The sequence below is a fragment of the Pelobates fuscus genome, chromosome 11, assembly GCF_036172605.1.
Source record: "Pelobates fuscus isolate aPelFus1 chromosome 11, aPelFus1.pri, whole genome shotgun sequence".
Classification (NCBI taxonomy): domain Eukaryota; kingdom Metazoa; phylum Chordata; class Amphibia; order Anura; family Pelobatidae; genus Pelobates; species Pelobates fuscus.
The window spans coordinates 20,110,562-20,131,060 of NC_086327.1; the positions used below are offsets into that span (position 1 = coordinate 20,110,562).

The window sequence follows — 20,499 nt, forward strand, 5'->3', positions numbered from 1 at the left end:
CCCAAGACTGTGGACTTCTAGGCTGTTTAACCATCTCTGAAAGCTGTACTGTCGGTAAGTGCAAATTCTCACTAAGATATATGGACATGCAGGGTGTTTGACTATGCAAAAAATAAACTGTACTCATGGATGGCACTGAAAGAGTAAATACTTGCAGTGTGATATAATAAAAGAACACTCATCGTCAATGTGCATTATTATGTGTATGATGTGAGGTTCTGTGCAGTGATATGCATTGTGTATCAGTGCATAACAGAGTTTCACAGAAATAAAACTCCCTAAAAAGTATATTTAGTGATGTATTTGTGTGGAGTCACTCTGTGAGTGAATGAAATTGTTTATGTTTGTGAAGTGTCACTGTGTGTGAATAAAGGGGTGCATTTGTGTGGAATGTGATTGTAGGTGTATATTTATGTTTACTCTTACTGTGTGTGTGAATGTTTGTGTGTATTTGCAAGGAACATCAGAGTGTTTGTGAATGCTATATATATATATATATATATATATATATATATATATATATATATATATATATATATATATATATATATATATATATATATATATATATATATATATATATATATATATATACATACAAAGATATCCTTGGCACTCACTCTTCAAAAACATTTTTTCTCTGTGTTCCTGCCTGGGTGCAAACCTCAGCGTAGGTATGTATATTAATTTGAAGAAAGGTGCACTCACAGGACTTCATCCATAAGTTCTTTCATTCTTAGATGTGTATTACATGTGTAATCAAATCATCAATCAACGTTTCGACCCCTAAGGGGTCTTTTTCAATATCAAGATATATATATATTCCATAGACTAATAGGACTACTCATTAAAATGGCAGATAAATGTGCATCCTGTTAACATTTATCAACATTTTTTTGCACACACCACTGACCTGTTTATTGGGTTGAATATTGCCTGACATTAAATCCAGACGAAATTTTGAAAAACATTTTTTAAAAAGTTTACTGTTTTTGGTCAATAGAATTAAATCACGACCATGTTGTCCACGAAGATATTTTAGCTTTATGAGATACTTAAAACTGTTACGTTATCACATTTGGGTTTTCCTCAGAAGCAAATGCTTCATAAAGAGATATATTGAACTGTTTCTATTGTATTTTAATGATAAAGACTCTTTGAGATTTCTGTATGTAGTTTGATGTCCTGAACACCCATAAGCAGCTGATTCCTTTAAGGCTACATCCATGACATTATATTGTTCAACACATACAGTCATGGGAAAAAAAGTTCATCCTCTTTGAATTCTATGGTTTTACATAACAGGACATAATAATCTTAAAGCAGGTCTTACAATTTGGTACATACTACCTCAGATGAAGCTGTTAGACAGATGGCTTCACATTTGACTCTAGAATACTTTGGTTATAGAGGAGTTCATGGTCAACTCAATGATTGCAATGTTCCCAGGTCTTATGGCTGGAAAACTAGTCCAAATCCTTACTCTTCCACCACTGTGCTTGGCAGTTGGTATGAGGTGTTTGTGCTGATATGATGTTATTGTTTTTTGCCAAACATGGAGCTCTGCAATCGTGGCCAAACATCTCCACTTATGTCTCGTCTGTCCAAAGGACATTGTTGGATTTTATAGAGGTGCTAATACTTGCTGGTGATAAATTAATCAATCAATTGATTGTATGCATGTCATGTCTATACATCAAATCTATTTTAAAACAGCTTGTCAATTTTTATATCTATAGAAAACAACCTTGTGAAGTCAATTGCAAAAGGATGTGCTGATGAAAATAGTCTAAGTCAAATGATAGGTGCCAATGATTTCAATCAAATATCGGAGTTTGTAGATATTGTCAAATGTACAGGAGATCTATGTAACAAGGATACAGGATTTACATGTAAGTATCTTTAAATATTCAGCTACTTATTATATAGTTTAAACAAATAAAAGGGTTTTGTATACCTCTGTATAATGTCAAGTAAAGTATATGCCCAAAAGGGCTGTGTGTGTGTGATGATCAGGGCCGCCATCAGGGCATGACAACCGGTTATCGCTATTTATATGTGCACCTGCGGGCCCTGGCTACCTGTACAATTTAGACTGGGGCCAGCCAGCACCATCTTAACTCTCCAGCAGCTCCTGTGTCTGTAACTCTCGCCCCTGTCTACAATGTACAGCGGCTGACTCTCTCTACCAGACAGACCACCAGGGATGCAATCTCCCCTCTCCCTAGTCAGGTAAGTAACAGGGAGGGGGAAATAAAATAGTGTGATAAATAAATGTGGGTAATATACAAAAAGCCCCCCCCCCCCCATGCAGCCCCCTATTTTACACAATTACACACACTGAAGCCACAACACAAACACACACTGCTTTCACAATACACACACTAAAACCACAACACAAACACACACTGCTTTCACCATACACACACTAAAACCACAACACACACACTGCATACATTATACACACACTAAAACCACAACACAAACACACACTGCATTTACCATACACACATTAAAACCACAACACAAACACACACTGCATTCACCATACACACACTAAAACCACAAAACAAACACACACTGCGTATACTATACACACACTAAAACTACAACACATACTGCATTCACCCTAGACACACTAAAACCACAACACAAACACACACACACTGCATACACTATACACACACTAAAACCACAACACAAACACACACTGCATACACAATACACACATTAAAACCACAACACAAACACACACTGCATACACTATACACACACTAAAACCACAACACAAACACACACTGCATTTACCATACACACACTAAAACCAAAAACACAAGCACAGACTGCATTCACCATACACACACTAAAACCACAACACAAACACACACTGCATACACTATGCACACACTAAAACTACAACACATACTGCATTCACCATACACACACTAAAACCACAACACAAACACACACTGCATACGCTATACACACACTAAACCACAACACAAACACACACTGCATTCACCATACACACACTAAAACCACAACACATACTGCATTCACCATAGACACACTAAAACCACAACACAAACACACACTGCATACACTATACACACTCTAAAACAGCAACACAAACACACACTGCATACACTATACACACACTAAAACCACAACACAAACACACACTGCATTTACCATACACACACTAAAACCAAAACACAAGCACAGACTGCATTCACCATACACACACTAAAACCACAACACAAACACATACTGCATACACTATGCACACACTAAAACTACAGCACATACTGCATTCACCATACACACACTAAAACCACAACACAAACACACACTGCATACGCTATACACACACTAAAACCACAACACAAACACACACTGCATTCACCATACACACACTAAAACTACAACACATACTGCATTAACCATACACACACTAAAACCACAACACAAACACACACTGCATTCACCATACACACACTACAACCACAACACAAACACACACTGCATACACCATACACACACTAAAACCACAACACAAACACACACTGCATACACTATACACACACTAAAACACAAAACAAACACACACTGCATACACTATACACACACTAAAACCACAACACAGACACACACTGCATTTACCATACACACACAAAAATCACAACACAAACACACACTGCATACACTATACACACACTAAAACTACAACACATACTGCATTCACCATACACACACTAAAACCACAACACAAACACACACTGCATTCACCATACACACACTAAAACTACAACACATACTGCATTCACCATACACACACTAAAACCACAACACAAACACACACTGCATACACTATACACACACTATAACCACAACACAAACACACACTGCATTCACCATACACACACTACAACCACAACACAAACACACACTGCATACACCATACACACACTAAAACCACAACACAAACACACACTGCATACACTATACACACACTAAAACCACAACACAAACATACACTGCATACACTATACACACACTAAAAACACAACACACACACACACTGCATACACTATACACACACTAAAACTACAACACATACTGCATTCTCCATACACACTCTAAAACTACAACACAAACACACACTGCACACACTATACACACACTAAAACCACAACACAGACACACACTGCATTTACCCTACACACACAAAAACCACAATACAAACACACACTGCATACACTTTACACACACTAAAACTACAACACATACTGCATTCACCATACACACACTAAAACCACAACACAAACACACACTGCATTCACCATAAACACACTAAAACCACAACACAAACACACACTGCATACACTATACACAAACTAAAACCACAACACAAACACACACAGCATTCACCATACACACACTAAAACTACAACACAAACACACTCTGCATTCACTACACAAACACACACTGTATCTAAAACAGACAAAACTACATCCATTATACAAATGTGCACTCTGTATCCATTTTACACACCACACAGACAGGGCATCCTTGTGGGCGGACTCAGAATGGGCCCCGTGGGCAAACTCGAGGGCGGGTCCGGGGGGCCCAGACTTTGAACTGTGTCAGGGGCCCCAAAATTTCTGATGACAGCCCTGGGGATGATACATGTTGTAGTGCCAGCTACGTCCTAATGACTAGTAGAACAATAGTAAATGTATATATTTTGACCCATAATTTTGCCTGATGTGACATAAATATCAGATACATAATCTCAGAATGTCAGTGACAATAAATTAACACTCTGGTTGTAAAAATAAATGCAAATTTGTTTTGTCCAATGTTTTCCTGTGTTCGTTTTGATTACTTTTCATAGAGAAGCATAAAGGACACACAGTCATTTAATACTTATTTCTTCCAGAAGCCTTCTGCCCAACTGCCACTAGTCGGCGATGGCTTTGCAAAAGATAAACAGTGCCGTTTCTCAGAAATGACACTGGATAAATTCATTCTTAGAATGTCCTTCTAAAGACCTCAATCATGCATTTCAACAGCACGGTTGCTAGGTGGCAAAATGACCAGGGCATTCAGTCCAAAGGTAAATTTTATGGCCCCAAATATGACACAAAATGATTAATTTATTGTACAGTATTACATGAATCTTTATCTATAAACTGCATAATTGCTGTATTAACCCTTAACCCCCTGCCTAAAAATCCTGAATCCACAGCAATCTTCCCACCACGTGCTGTAAAGTTAATTCCAAATAAGGCACGTTAAAGTGACACATCACAAATTATACGTATAATATATCTCACAGTATTACAGGGGACTTGGGGCTAACAATAAAATGATGCCAAAACTAAACCCAGACTTTTCAGGACCCCATTTTCGTTTTCAGCTCCTGTAGACCACCCCTCGCTCCGCCACCTCCCCCACACACACGTTCGCATTTCATTTTTTATTGTCTTCTCTGAGGACAAATGAGTAGCTTTGCATCTAAAATAGGATCTGTTTTTATTTGCAAGGAAAAAATCTCTTTGAAAAGATTAAGTTCTTGACTATTTGGGTGCTTACGTTATTCCTTTAAATATATTTTGTCTGCATTTCAGTGAGTTGAATTCCTGTCTTTTCCATCTAAAATATGAATAAATATTTTTCAGACACTGACCAGGCCAGCTTGGGTGAATCAAATGGACTGTACTGTGAGTCTTGCTTCAGAGGCAACTCGTCTGAGGAATGTTCCTCCAGAGATCGAGTGGCATGTCGTGGAAATCAGTTACAATGTGTGTCATATGTAGGAACAGCAGAAAGAGGAGGTAATGTAAATGTCATATCATGAGAAATATGAACATTGTGCATTTAGTAAAGCGAACGGTGTAAATACATGATTGTTCATTCTTTATAACACACACACCAGACACACAGTCACCCCCACACAACACACGCTGCATTCTCTATACAACCTACATACAACACACACAACCTTCCCATGCACACATCAAACACAACTCACATACAGCCATTAGCCCCTCCTGCCCCCCTGTACTCTATATCCTCTATATCGGGCGGTGGGAGGTGTATCACTTTGTTTTAAGTCCCTACTCCAAATGTAAAAGTAAATCCTAGTTTTTCGTATGTATAAGTAATAAACTAGAATATTTGTTTGTTTTTTTTTAAAAAAAAGCAAAATGATATATAAGGAAAAAAAAAAGATTCATTTAGTTTATTAAGAAACAGCACAAGCTCTCCAGCTGATATCCTGTCCAGATATGCCTCAATTATTGCCTCACCGGTCTGTGTCTCCTCTCTGCGTGGACCTCACTCCATAAGGCCTAATAATCATTTGTTTTCCCTTTGGTTCTGAGGCCAGGCCTACCTCTCTGTTCTGATATTGCAGCTATCCTCCTACCCTGACTGGGCATAGACTGCCCCAGGGCCGGCGCGTCCATAAGGCGGCACAGGCGGCCGCCTTAGGGCGCACGGGCTCTGGGGGCGCAAGATTTCAGTGACCGGCAGGAGGGAAGCTCTCCCTCCTGCCGGGCCACAATCTCGGCCCCCGGTGCGGCGTGCGGCTGTGCTGTAATCAGACGCGGCGAGGGAGCTCTAACCTCTCTGCTCTGCTCCCTCGCGCGCTGTCTGCTGATGCTGCGGGAGCCGGAATGGTATCAGCAGACAGCACGCGAGGGAGCAGAGCAGCGAGGTTAGAGCTCCCTCGCCGCGTCTGATCTCAGCACAGCCGCACGCCACCCAGCAGCCCCACTGGACCCCAGGGAAGGATTCATCATCCACACCAGCTCTCCAGGTAGGGAGGCTGGGTGGAAAATATTTATTTATAAAATAATTAGTGAGTGTCTGTGTGTGTGTCTGTGTGTGTGTCTGTGTGTGTGTCTGTGTGTGTGTCTGTGTGTGTGTGTGTGAGTGTGTGTGTGAGTGTATGTGTGTGAGTGTCTGTGTGTGTGTGTGTGAGTGTATGTGTCTGTGTGTGTGTCTGAGTGTCTGTGTGTGTGTGTGTGAGTGTATGTGTCTGTGTGTGTGTCTGAGTGTATGTGTCTGTGAGTGACAGAGTGTGTGTCTGTGAGTGACAGAGTGTGTGTCTGTGAGTGACAGATTGTGTGTCTGTGAGTGACAGATTGTGTGTCTGTGAGTGACAGATTGTGTGTCTGTGAGTGACAGTGTGTGTGTGTCTGTGAGTGACAGTGTGTGTCTGTGAGTGACAGAGTGTGTCTGTGAGTGACAGAGTGTGTCTGTGAGTGACAGAGTGTGTCTGTGAGTGACAGAGTGTGTGTCTGTGAGTGACAGCGTGTGCGTCTGTGAGTGACAGCGTGTGCGTCTGTGAGTGACAGCGTGTGCGTCTGTGAGTGACAACGTGTGTGCATCTGTGAGTGACAGTGTGTGCATCTGTGAGTGACAGTGTGTGCATCTGTGAGTGACAGTGTGTGCATCTGTGAGTGACAGTGTGTGCATCTGTGAGTGACAGTGTGTGCGTCTGTGAGTGACAGTGTGTGCGTCTGTGAGTGACAGTGTGTGCGTCTGTGAGTGACAGTGTGTGCGTCTGTGAGTGACAGTGTGTGCGTCTGTGAGTGACAGTGTGCGTCTGTGAGTGACAGTGTGTGTCTGTGAGTGACAGTGTGTGTCTGTGAGTGACAGCATGTGTCTGTGAGTGACAGCGTGTGTGTGAGTGAGTGCGTCTGTGTGTGTGCATGTGAGTGTATGAGTGTGTCTGTCAGTGTATGATGAGTGTGTTTGTCAGTGTATGAGTGTGTGTCTTTCAAATCAGTGAGAGTATGTTTGTCATTGAGTCTGTGTGTGACTATCAGTGTGTCTGTCAATGAGTCTGTGTCTGTCAGTGACGTCTGTGTGTTTGTCATTGAGTGTGTGACTTTCAGTGTGTACAGAGTGTAGCGGAGCGGAGCGCGGTACAGGAGCTTCTGTTTCCTGTACCTGGCCAGACTGACAGGAGGTGCTCACAGAGAGAGCACTCGCTGTCAGTTCGGCCGGGTACAGAAAACTGAAGCTCCTGTACCGCGCTCCGCTCCGCTACACTCTGTACACACTGACACACCAGGAAGGGGAGTGTGACCACTAAAGGGGTGTGGGGTGCACCAAGGGGCAGGGAGGGAATGGGAGAGAAACACCAAGAGACAGGGAAAAGAGGGGGAAGGGGAGAAGAACACTAAGGGACAGGGAAGGGACCCTTAATGGTCGGGGAGGGGAGAGGGGCTGGTTAAGAGGCACATAGGTGAAGATGTTTTTTTTTTTTTGGGGGGGGGCGGAAAAATGCATCTTCGCCTATGTACCTAAAAATCCAAGCACCGGCCCTGGACTGCCCCACTCCCCTGGCATTCTGAAACCTAACCAGATGTCAGCTAATCCTACTCCATTTGATACAACATTGTCCCTATCTCTGCCCATCATACTAATCCTCTCCTGACACCACTCCACGCTAGACACCCCCTTGATCCCTGCAAGCCTAACCCTCCCTACACAGATATAAAATATGTCAAAATACAATACTGCAGCTAACCCTTTGTGAATGTTTAACACTGATACTTAGAACAGTCTTTTTGCACCAGAATTTCAATGATATATTAATTTTCTACGTCTCTAAGGGGTACATTTAGGACATATTTTTGATGATATTAAATTCATACTATATTCTCTCTTTTGCAGATCTCACTATTGGACATTACAGTTTCAAAGGATGTATATCTGATGTAGGATGCATTGTGAAGTTTTCAGCCTTGCCAGGAACTTATCAGCTGGTGGAAAAGGTCTTTAGTTGTACTGATGCTGTCCCAGAACCTGTTGACTGTTGTGGATGTGAATAAAATTACATTTCAATGCATTTTATGCTTGCCAAGTAGTTACTAAAAAACATAGTTTGAAATCACTATAGCATTCTCAAAGACAAAACATGTGCAAGAACTGAACAGAAATCATATGGCAAAAAAATAAATGCAACTTTTAACACTGTAAAAACTAAATTTAAGGAATGAGGAGATATTAATGGTTTCCTACTTACTCGTTACATACAAAGAACACACACGAAATCTCAACAAAGGAATGTCCCAGGTAGTTTTTAACAACATTAATACTACTATCACATCTCCCGTTAATAAACAAATGGGAATTCTCATGAAAATGCAATTAATCAATTGTTTAAAAAAATAATAATTCTTTAATTCTGTCTAAATCTGTATTTATTATACTGATTACATAATTCTACTTTCAAATAACAAAAAGTAAATCAGAAAGGACTCTGCACCAACTACGCAATAAAAAAAAAAATCTAAATTTGTTTCTGTGTATATCCCATACACACATTACAAAAAATAAATAGTACATTTAACACTTAAACAATCCAAAAAACTTTTAGTATCTCAGTATTATTAGTAAAAATACAAACTGCAATCAATACAAAAGCAAAGGTAATTAAAATATTACAATGCCTGCAAATACAGCAATAATGATAAGGAGAAGAGACAGACTCTCAACCTTGCCAAGGGATAACTATGTTCGGGGATTGTCTCTGCTTTTTGTCCCTGTTTCCATATATGCAGAAATTGTAATATTTTGGCTGACTTTGTATGTATATTTATTGCTGATTGTATTTGTACTAATTATACTGAGATACTAATAAAATGTTTTTTGTTATGGATTTTATTGTTCTATTGTTCGTTGACATTAATTTACCAAATATCTGTTCCCATGTGTTTTGCTTATGATTTTATGCCTGTCTTGCTGTAATATCTAGATGATTAAAAAGTACTTACTCATCAATAAAGTCGTATCTTTGAAAATCAAAAGTACTTTCTAAACAATAACATTTTTCCATTGCAAATCAAGTCGTGTTGTAATATCTGGAAATCAAACACGAAAAATGTAGCAGAAAAAAGATATGCTATAGAATGTGTCAATTTAAATGTATACTAGAATTAATATATAGTTTTATTTGTACAAGATCGTTTTCATGATGTTTTAAATGTTTAAAGAAGACCACAGACTTGCAAAAGCTGCAAAATTGGCAATACATAATTACACTCCATTCTAAGTTAAACAACAGAGCTTGCCCTTTATGCCTTGGAGGTGCCTGCCTGCCCTGCAGCCAGTGTATTGTCTGAACGTGTGTTTAGCACTGCAGGGGGCGTTATCACAGACAAGCGAAGCCGCCTGTTCACAGCCAACGTGGACAAGCTCATGTTTATTAAAATGAACCAGGCATGGATCCCACCAGACTTGTCTGTACCTTGTGCAGAATAAACATTTATATCGGCCTCACCCAGCCACTCAAGTGCACTTGTTCTTTGTTTTCTTTTTTTATATGTCCCAATATTTTGGGGGCTACCCAAATGAAAAAAATAAAATAAAAACAAACAAATAAAAAACAGTGTTGGCTACCTCGTCCTCCACCGCTGCTTCCACCTACACCGCCACGATCACCGCCTCCTCAACCTATGGGTCACTTATTATAAACTATGTACACATAAGCAGAGGCTTGTGAAGGCCTTTTCTCCATGCATCAGGACTGCAAGAAATTCACCACAGGCCACAAATGTTTCATTTTTTTGTATGTCCTAATATTTTATGGTCTACCACAATAAAAAAAAAAAAAACATAAAAAACAGCGTTGGCTGCCTCATCCTCCTCCTCCACTGCTGCTTCCACCTAAACCACCACGGTCACCGCCTACTCAACCTATGGGTCACTTAGTATAAACTATGTACACAATAGCAGAGGCTTGTGAAGGCCCTTTCTCCATGCATCAGGAGTTGAGCTCAGTTTGAACAATGAAAGAGAATACCCTGCACTACAACCCTCTCTCATATGGATAATTCTGGTGATCCTCCTGATAGCCATGCTTTAGATTTTGATTTATGTTCTTCCAAAGCTAAAATCAAAGTTTCCATCTAGTGCTATTTTATGGCTCAGCTGTATTTTTTATCTTTATGTTATTTTAAGTGATTTCCCTATCCACATTTGTTTGCAAGGCATTTGTCCTACTCTTACCCCATTTTACTTCCTTTTGCAGCTCTCTAGCCCTTTCCAGGAGTTTTTTAGAGGCGTTTTTGTGGCCAAAAATAATGGGTCCCCATTGACTTCAATGGGGTTCGGGGTCAAGTTCGATCACAAACTCTGACTTTTTTTCAAAGTTTGGCTGAATCCGCCGAACCCGGACATCCAGGTGTCCGCTCAACTTTAGTCCTAATGTTGCCTAACTTGTATATAAGAGTGATATAAATGGCCACTAGATGTCACTGTTCAGATGCAGAGTAGCCACAGTAGTAGATGGAAGGTGCATGGTTTGGCCTGATATAATCTAAGTATTAATGAGTGATACGGTCTAGTCCCTGCATATTTGCCAGCTGGCCAACGTTCCCTCCATGTCCCAAAAAAAAAAAAAAACAAGGTTACATGATTCCTTACTGAGAAAGATAAAATGCCTAGTGGTGACTGAAGTGTTTACCCCAAGAAACACGTTATTTAGGACATAGAAAGAAAGTAGTTAAAGAAAATAAGTAACCTACAAACACAAGAGTTAAGTCCTATTATTATGAGTCATTAAGAAGTTACAAGTAGGAGACCTGTATCATATGGTTAACCACGCACTCGACACGCGTTTCACCCGGTGTCCATTAGTACTACTACCACATTTTCTGCATGCTTTATTTATAAACTCACAATGCATATCGCATATCTGCTAGATGAAAATCCTTATTAAAGTGACATTACTGTGCAAAGCCCCCTCAAATCTATACTTTTCTGTGCTCACCTCCAAAGGGGCCTCTGAAACTGGAAGTCTGAGAGGGGTGCTCAACCAAAAAGGAATCTGGTCTGGATTCCAGACTGAAAAAAAAGGAATTGGGGGCACACCCAGAACATCGATTTTTTTTTTTTTAATATAATCTTAATTTTAAGATAATATATACCATCGAAGAAATACATAGGATTTTGAAATACACATGCAGATATCTTTCCATGATAAAAACAACTGTGTATCTATGTATTCAAATACCAGCAGTAAATGTATAACAAGAGCTATACAGATTCAATTTACAACACGCAGGTTTAGTATTGATACAGAGTGCTTTTTTTTTTTGCATTTATTGTTGCTCAATAAATCTCTAAATACATTCATAATTTTTTGGGAGCAGCATAACTTTTTGGATGAACAGCAAAGGGGGGGAGGGGCGGAGGCTAGCACTGAACCGGACTGGACGCCATTTCTCTCAGCTCCGAAAATTAAATAAGCAATCTAAGCTACCATCCGACCCTGCAAACACCAGACACAGCCTGGGGACACCCGACTGAATCCCCAGATGCCCTTCCAGAACTCCCCGAAACATCTAAAGACGAAACGCAAGACCGGGGCCTACCACAAGCCCACCTACTGTGACCTTGAGTATCTTTGGAGCGGGGACCTCGCGGGAGATGCAGCAGAGTGGTGGTCGCCTCATACAGCACCTGCCAATACATCCATGGGACGCAGAAACCAGAAACCTACACCCGGTAATGCACCAGAACAGAGGAATATCGGAGATATGCTCCAGCGGCACACTCCAGCCAAGATGGCGGCCGCCGAAAATCAACCTCCACCAGGGGCTCCCCACACAGCTGCAAATACAACACCTCAGCTACAGAGCCCAGCGGAGGACTCACAGCAACAGCCCACAACATCAGCAGGTAACACCGAACGTGCAACCAAACAGGACCTCCAAATCCTATACACTATGCTACAGGATATTCAAAACCTCCTCACTACTGACCTGCCCATCCTAAAAACATCCGTGCAACAACTGACAGGCAGAATGGAGACAACTGAAGCAGATATTAAAGAGCTCCACCAAGACACCTCCACTATGCAGGCATCTATATTCCAACTACAAGCAGCCCAACAGGCTCTCTCACTACAAGTAGCAGCGCAGGAAGACAGATACCGCCGCAACCACATAAAGATAAGGGGCATACCGGCCACTGGCCCTCAGGAGGAACTGCCACAGTATGTGAGAAAACTGCTGACCTCGGTGCTGCCACCTGCTACCGCAAAAAATATTACCATCGCTGGGCTATATCGCCTACCAACGCCTACCACAACCACTTCCACAATGCCCGGCGATGTCATACTCCGCTGCGCACTACCTCAAGACAAGGGGCAAATAATGACAGCGGTAAGGAATATACAAGACAAGCCACATGCATTCCAAAATTACAAATAGTAAATCTATCTTCTTGCCAACTAGATGATTCTCATCTCGATATTCTGGGAAAAGGACTTTCTTTTGTACCCACCCCAGCCTTTGATAGATTCACTTGGATTAAGGATTTACACCTTTTTGTACGAAAATTGGAACTACATAAGTTTCATGAGTTAAACAAAGAAAAGAGAGCACGTTCTTTAGGTCTCTCTAACTTAGATATTGACTGTCTCAACACCCTGATTTCCCTCCTTGATGAGAATGAAGCTCAACCATTATCTGTCCAAACAAGTCTGAAACCTAAAAGCCACTCTACTCCAAACTTTGCAGCTTTTAGAAACATTGATCTTTTTCTTGAAGCCGTTAAAAGCGAGATAGACGGCATAGACAGTAAACATTTCTACTCCTTCCCTAGTGACAATCTATCGAGAAGGGAAAAAACTGCCTTAAAATCACTAAGGGATAATGCTAAAATCATTATAAAACAGGCAGACAAGGGAGGTAACGTTGTAGTTATGGACACTGCCAACTATGAATGTATGGTCCTGAATATACTTGAGGATGTAGATACTTATACAGTTTTACCCTCTGACCCGACCAACACTTTCTTTGTAAGTTACAAAGATATTTTGGACGAAGGCCGCAGTGGAGGGTTGCTCTCTGACGAGGAATATTATTTTATTCTGAATCGTCATCCGAGGACAGCGACCTTCTACTGCCTGCCAAAGATCCATAAACGTCTTGAAGATCATATGCCAATTACGTTTTTTTTTCTGTCATTATTTTATGAAAACTTTTTACTTGAGCTTTTTTATATCGATTTCAGCAAAGAGCTAAATAAAGCAAGTTTTATTTTTAAATTAATTTTGACTACTTCTTAAGCATTACAATAATACAGAGTTTTATTAATTATATTTCTTTTCTCTGCATACTTTTTTCATATATCCAACTCTACTGTGGAGTGTTACTACCGAAGAGAAATACCTGGGATAAATGAAAGTTGCACAGATCAAAATTGGACTTTATTATTTAAATCTGCTGCATTTAATATATAAGATCTATAATTGATTCTTTTTTGCTATTTGTGACTTATTAGTGTTTGACTATCCAGGAAAGATAGGTTCATCCACATTACTGTAGTAATAGAGACTACAGTTAAAGGTTAAGGGTATGACCTGTTTCCATTGTATGTCTTGAAGATCCACCTGGTCATCCTATAGTATCTGGGGTTGATAATTTAACCCAAAATGGCAGTCTCTCTATCGATCAGATTCTCAGACCATTTGTTGAACTTCTACCCTCCTATATCAGAGACACCAAACAGGCACTTTACCTCCTTTCAAACCTCCATATTGACCCTACGGCTAATCTGTGTAGCCTTGATGTGGAGGCCCTGTATTCCTCTATCCCACATCATAGGGGTATTGAACATGTTAAACATTTCCTCGATAAAAGAGGTCCTGAACAACAGGCACACACTACCTTTACTCTCAAACTATTGAAATGTATCCTCTCCCACAATTATTTTCTGTTCCACAATAAATACTACCACCAGATACAGGGTACAGCAATGGGCACTGCTTGTGCACCTTCTTATGATAACCTTCATCTGGGTTGGTGGGAAGAAAGTATTAAGACATCCACCCACTTGTCACCTTTTCTGTCCAAGATTCTTTTTTGGTACAGATACATAGACTATGTCATACTAGTGTGGCAGGGTAATAAGAACGAGTTTGATAGTTTTGTGTCACTCCTCAACATCAACGAGGACAATCTCAGGTTCACTGCGGAATTTGGTGGGTCATCCTTGAATTTTTTGGATCTCACAATTTCAATCTCTAAAGATGGTTGTTTTAAAACCACCTTATTTAGGAAACCCGATGTGGTGTTTCACCAAATTAATATAAATATTACACAAGGTTCGTCTACATTAAAAGGTATTTATTTAGAAGGCAACACACAATACTATAAATATATCACAAACACACAGCCCAGACCCACGGAGCAACAACCCTTTTATCTATATAGTAATCCCCTTCCCCACACGTTTGATCTCACCCACGGTTAGGCCTTCACCATCCACCAAGGAAGAAAAGGAAGCAATAGAGTATAACATGGTTCACCAAGATAGCAAATGGCGTCTGCACATCTGATCAGTAGCACAGCCAAGAAGGAACAGGGAGGAATGAGGATAGTGGGGGGAGTGGTTATCTCTCTCCTGACTTGGAAAGGTATTGAATTACCTACTTAACATATCAAAGGGTAAAGCTTATACCCCTGTAAGAAAGATCTACATGAACTTGATCACATGACCCCTGGTCACCATGTTAGTTTGATGACAGAATGTCACCACACCCTCTGCATCAAATTCCCTCCTCAAATGGGATAGTTTTCATCCAGGACCTCTAAAACAGGGTATCCCTACTGGACAGTACCTCAGACTGCGACGTAACTGTACAGTACAAATTCTGGCTGATACTATTGAAGGATACTCACTTTAACAAAGTCCTAGATCCACAAGTTACCATTACGGCCCGGAGGGGCAAGAATCTTCGTGATATTCTTGTACCTAGCCATTTTGTTATCAAACAACCCCTCAATACTACATGGCTTGGACGCAAAATTCCTGCAGGTTCCTTTGCCTGTGGTAGATGCGTAGCCTGTAAGTATATTCTTAGAGACTCAAAAACAGTAAGTGACAGCGAAGGCAAACAATCTTTCAAAGTCAATCAGTTCTTTAATTGCAATTCTACAGGGGTAGTTTATCTACTTACCTGTAGTTGCAAGTTAATGTATGTTGGCAAAACATTCCGGCCTTTTAAAGAGCGCATCAAAGAACATGTTAGATCCCCCAAAAATCGACTTGATACCCCCATTTCAAGACATTTAACCCCTTAAGGACACATGACATGTGTGAAATGTCATGATTCCCTTTTATTCCAGAAGTTTGGTCCTTAAGGGGTTAAAGGAACAGCATGGTGGGTCTTCTAAAGATATTTGCTTCTGTGGCCTGGAGCTTGTCAAATTTCTGCGTCAAAGAGAATGTAGATGGATTTACAAACTGAACACCTTGAACCCAAGAGGTTTAAATGAAGGTTTCTCTTTTTCCCCCTATATTTAACCTACAGATAATATTATAATTATTAATAATGTCATTAATAATGTCATTGATAATTATAATAATTATTATTTTTTCCATTTAGCCCCTTTTCCTTTTTTTTCCCTTTTTTTCCTCTTTTTATCTTGCTATTAGCACATCTTTGCACCATTTTCTATTTATTTTTTTTATTTATTTATCTGGCCTTTCTATCTACCACTGTGATCTTTTTCAGTATACATTTTATGGTAAAAGCCTTTACTCTGGCATCTGTACATAAGGTCCCCTTCCTTTATTTTTTTCTGTGACTGCATGATGTGAATCTTTACTAAATACTCATCATAACTATTTATTCTTAATTAAGAGTTCTTGCATAGCAAGACCACTTAATGTTATCTCACATATATATTATTATTCTTATTATAGCCAAATTTACCACCCTAACTCCTCCCCCAGTTTTTACACTACATAGACAAAAATATACCCAAAACGTGCGGATTGTTCCTGATTGGTGTGCTATTACTTTGTGGAACGTTTCGCCGAATGGTTCACGAAATATTGTCGTTCTCGAGGCAAAATTGGTCCCATAGGAATGAATGGCAAAATGTTCAAAGCTAGAGTGGGAGCTGGCAAAAGCTGAAAAATCAGGACATGATTTCTAAACTGCCACCACTCCCTAATTTTCAAGCCCACCTACACAAATCTTATATCAGCTATCCCTGCTGCCACTAGAATTGTCCACGGCTAAGCCATAGTCCTGATTGTTTTCACAATATGACCATTTGTTTGCAACTCACGCCGTCCATTGACATTCATTGAAACTCCACTCTAGCCAGCTCAAATTTGAAGGGCAATTTCTAAACTGGGACTGTGCCTTAATTTTTAATACTTCAGAGACTATGCCTCAAAATGTAGGTCTGGGTCTTGTGATTCTCACAATCCTAAAGCTCTTCGCTGTAGGATTTATAGTTTTTAAAATGCGACCGTTTGAAGATGGCAACCGCCAAAATACTCTGACCTGTGCCAGGCTGGAGCAGCAAGTGATGTCATAGACAGGGCCTTTTGTACACCTGCTAATGTTTTTATAAATGTATGTTTTAATGTAACTGTGAAGCACTTTGGGCAACAACGTTGCAATTAAATGTGCTATATAAATAAATAATAACAGTTACCCCGCCCACTCCAGTTGTAAACTACTGGTGGAGGCAAGAACACTTCACACAATTTCCCCAGAAATTGTAGCTTTTCTAGTTTACTCTATACTCTCTCTATGGTTTATAAACCTTTTGAGTTTCCTTTTATTTTTGTTACTTAAATTAGTTTTTGCTACAACTATGGAACCCTTAAGTTACAGTGTTACTTATAATGAATATAATACCCTCTCTTTGAATGGGTTGAAATTGATAATTTTAAAGTGTATCTTTCTTTATACTCTAATAGTATATTCATTTATTTTACAGGATCATTATTAGCATTATTAATAATTTTTCTGTTTATAAACTTTGTTCTGGTTTTATTTTTAGCAATTACCCATTTCACTGTTTAGCAGTTACTAAGTTTGAACCTCCTCCCCTCCCGTACTTACCTCCTCTCTCTGCTCTGAACACGGACCCGGAGTTTACCCCGCCCATCGCTTCGGATTGGTCCGACCGTTTGGTGACCAATCTGTCAATCTTCGGTAATTACATCACTTCATTGGAGGCTCTACCTGGAGGGGTGTGTACTTACCCCTTTATAAGCGGCCCTTATCGCACTTGCCGGTTAGCTCTTGACAAAGGCGTTTTGAATACGCCGAAACGCGCGTCGAGCTGCCAATAGCTGACGCTATGATTTTCAACTAAGATTACTTTTTTCTTTCTCATTTACTTGGGCTCCTATGACTCTATCCATGCATCTCATTATTTAAGCATTGAGGGATTTTTTTAGGCTGCCTTGAAGCAGCAGTCAGCAGTGATGGATTAAGACAGTTAGTTTAGGGCAGACTAGGTCCTTATCTTTGGGGTGGATTTTCACTTCTATTAGGATTATTTATATCCTTTTGTTATATTCTATTTTACACTTATTATACTATTGGTTTCTTACTCACTTTTTACATTATTGGGCATTATATCCCTATTGTGGTTTATTCCATTAGGGATCTTTTTTACTCCTTATGTCCAGTGTTACTGTTAGTATAATTAAGATCTATTCCTTATCCTTTTGTTTTTCATACTATAGGGAAACCTCTTCTCTGTTTTTCAATACTCCTTAGGACTTAGTTTATATGCCCTTCTCTATTTTTCTAATTATACCGTCTTTTTACTGACGGCACCATAACCACTGCTAGATACTTACTATCCCAAATTACGCTTTTTTCCTATAGACTTTACTATTTTGTTATCTCTATACTGAGATTGCTTTATGATTTTTTTACAGTGACTATCTCAAGATTTATACTATTTACTAATTACTTGCCCCTATCTCATACTCAGTCAAGGTACTTTGAAGGTCTAGCTCGCTCAAGTTTTTATCGTTGTTGGTTTCTACTTTATCACGATTTATACACACCATCTTGGTGTATCTACATTTTTATATTCTTCTAATTAAGGATTACTTACCCTATTTATGTGACGTTTGACTGTAGGAGGTATAGTTCAGTGGATTTGACTCTCCACCCGCTTTACGCAGGTGGATTCTCTACCCCACTTTCTCTGTTTTTTATTATTTATATCTGGGGTTAAGCCCCTTATACCTCCTGTAACCTTCTAGGGCAGCGGTGGCAGCTTTCCTCCACTACCTAACTCCCCTTCTTTTCTCTAACTCTAGACCTGTACATGTTCCCAAGCTTGCTCACACACGAGCTAACACAATCGACTCGCAAACCCCTACATTGCCCTAGGAACATGCACCTCTTGTACCACCCTCCCTGGGCTTGAACAGACACCACCAGTGTACCATGCACCATATTCGCCAGAAGCTCCCTAGGGATCCACTCATGATATACTTAAACAAAAATGTGCATAATCACGATCACTGTATATGGGTAACACATACAATATCATACTGTTTATTTTGCTAAAGTGACAGATATGCATCTTTGTAATGCAATGCACAACAAAAATAAAGAATAAAAAAAAAATGTGAGGAAGGCTGAACTTGATGGACGCAAGTCTCTTCTCAGCTATGTAACTATGTAACTTTATTTATCTAAAACGGGGGTTCTCAATACATTTTTCCCGTGGAACCCTTTGACATAGTGTATCAAAATTACAAAATATTTTGTTATACTGCACATTGTAGCTGTGACAAAATAAATATACAGGGTAAAAATGCTATTTCACTGTTAATAGACTTACCCAGTGTGAAGGATTTGTATGTATTTACCTGTGTGCCTTCAGTTATGCCTTCTCCCTGCAGTTGAAATGCGTGTAATAAGTTCAATTCAGTATGATAGGAGTTATGTATTTTTGTATCCTTTTGTGTTTTACTGGTAACGTGTGCTCAATGGAGTCTGCCTCTATCCCTGGATATAATTGGATTATTTTCCCCATTGTCTCCAGGATAGAGGGCTGTGTAAAACCGGTTTGGGCCATATAGCCATGCTGCCAGCCAGGCCCAAAGGATACTTTACTATCTTCTGAACCCCTGGTCTGATTCATGACATTTTTTTATATGTTGTTCCCCTGAATGGATTGATTGTGAATATATAATTTTTATGTGAATGTGATGTATATTTTAGAAGTTATGAATATGCTGTAAAAACTGTATTTGTCCTGCCTGTGATAATTGCATCTTCTATTGTTTCAGATAATCGAATCACAGGCAGAGGGGAGGATTTTGTGTGGGCTGTAACCTCTGTTTTATTGGCTACTGTAGATAACGTGTGTGTCCCTCCCCTGCATGGGAGCAGGGCATAAAATAAACTGTAGCTTGAATACCTGTTGTTGTTACTTCCAGTAAAGTCTTGTTCCAGCATTAAGCCTTGGCTCATGTATGGATTATTTTGTGCTACCAGAGCTATTCATTCCTGTGGATTATTGGGAATATTATTTTATGGGGAAAAAGGAATTACTGGACGGTGATATAAACTACTATCGTCACACCAAGTAATTTAGGAAATGTTTCTCACATGGCGCAGGGAGATTCATAAAAAAAAAAAATTCAGCTTGCAGGGAATACAGTGGATTAGCTCGTTTTACTCCAAA

At 39.8% G+C, this 20,499-nt stretch overlaps 1 protein-coding gene across 1 annotated transcript; it reads left to right on the forward strand.

Annotated features, from left to right (window-relative positions):
* The first annotated feature begins 1,761 nt into the window (after nucleotides 1-1,761).
* On the forward strand, nucleotides 1,762-9,018 carry LOC134577642 (phospholipase A2 inhibitor NAI-like). Its single transcript, XM_063436502.1, has 3 exons — nucleotides 1,762-1,892; nucleotides 5,686-5,841; nucleotides 8,696-9,018. The coding sequence occupies exons 1-3, from the start codon at nucleotides 1,799-1,801 to the stop codon at nucleotides 8,851-8,853; spliced, it is 408 nt and encodes a 135-aa protein (XP_063292572.1). The 5' UTR covers nucleotides 1,762-1,798; the 3' UTR covers nucleotides 8,854-9,018.
* The last annotated feature ends 11,481 nt before the right edge of the window (nucleotides 9,019-20,499 follow it).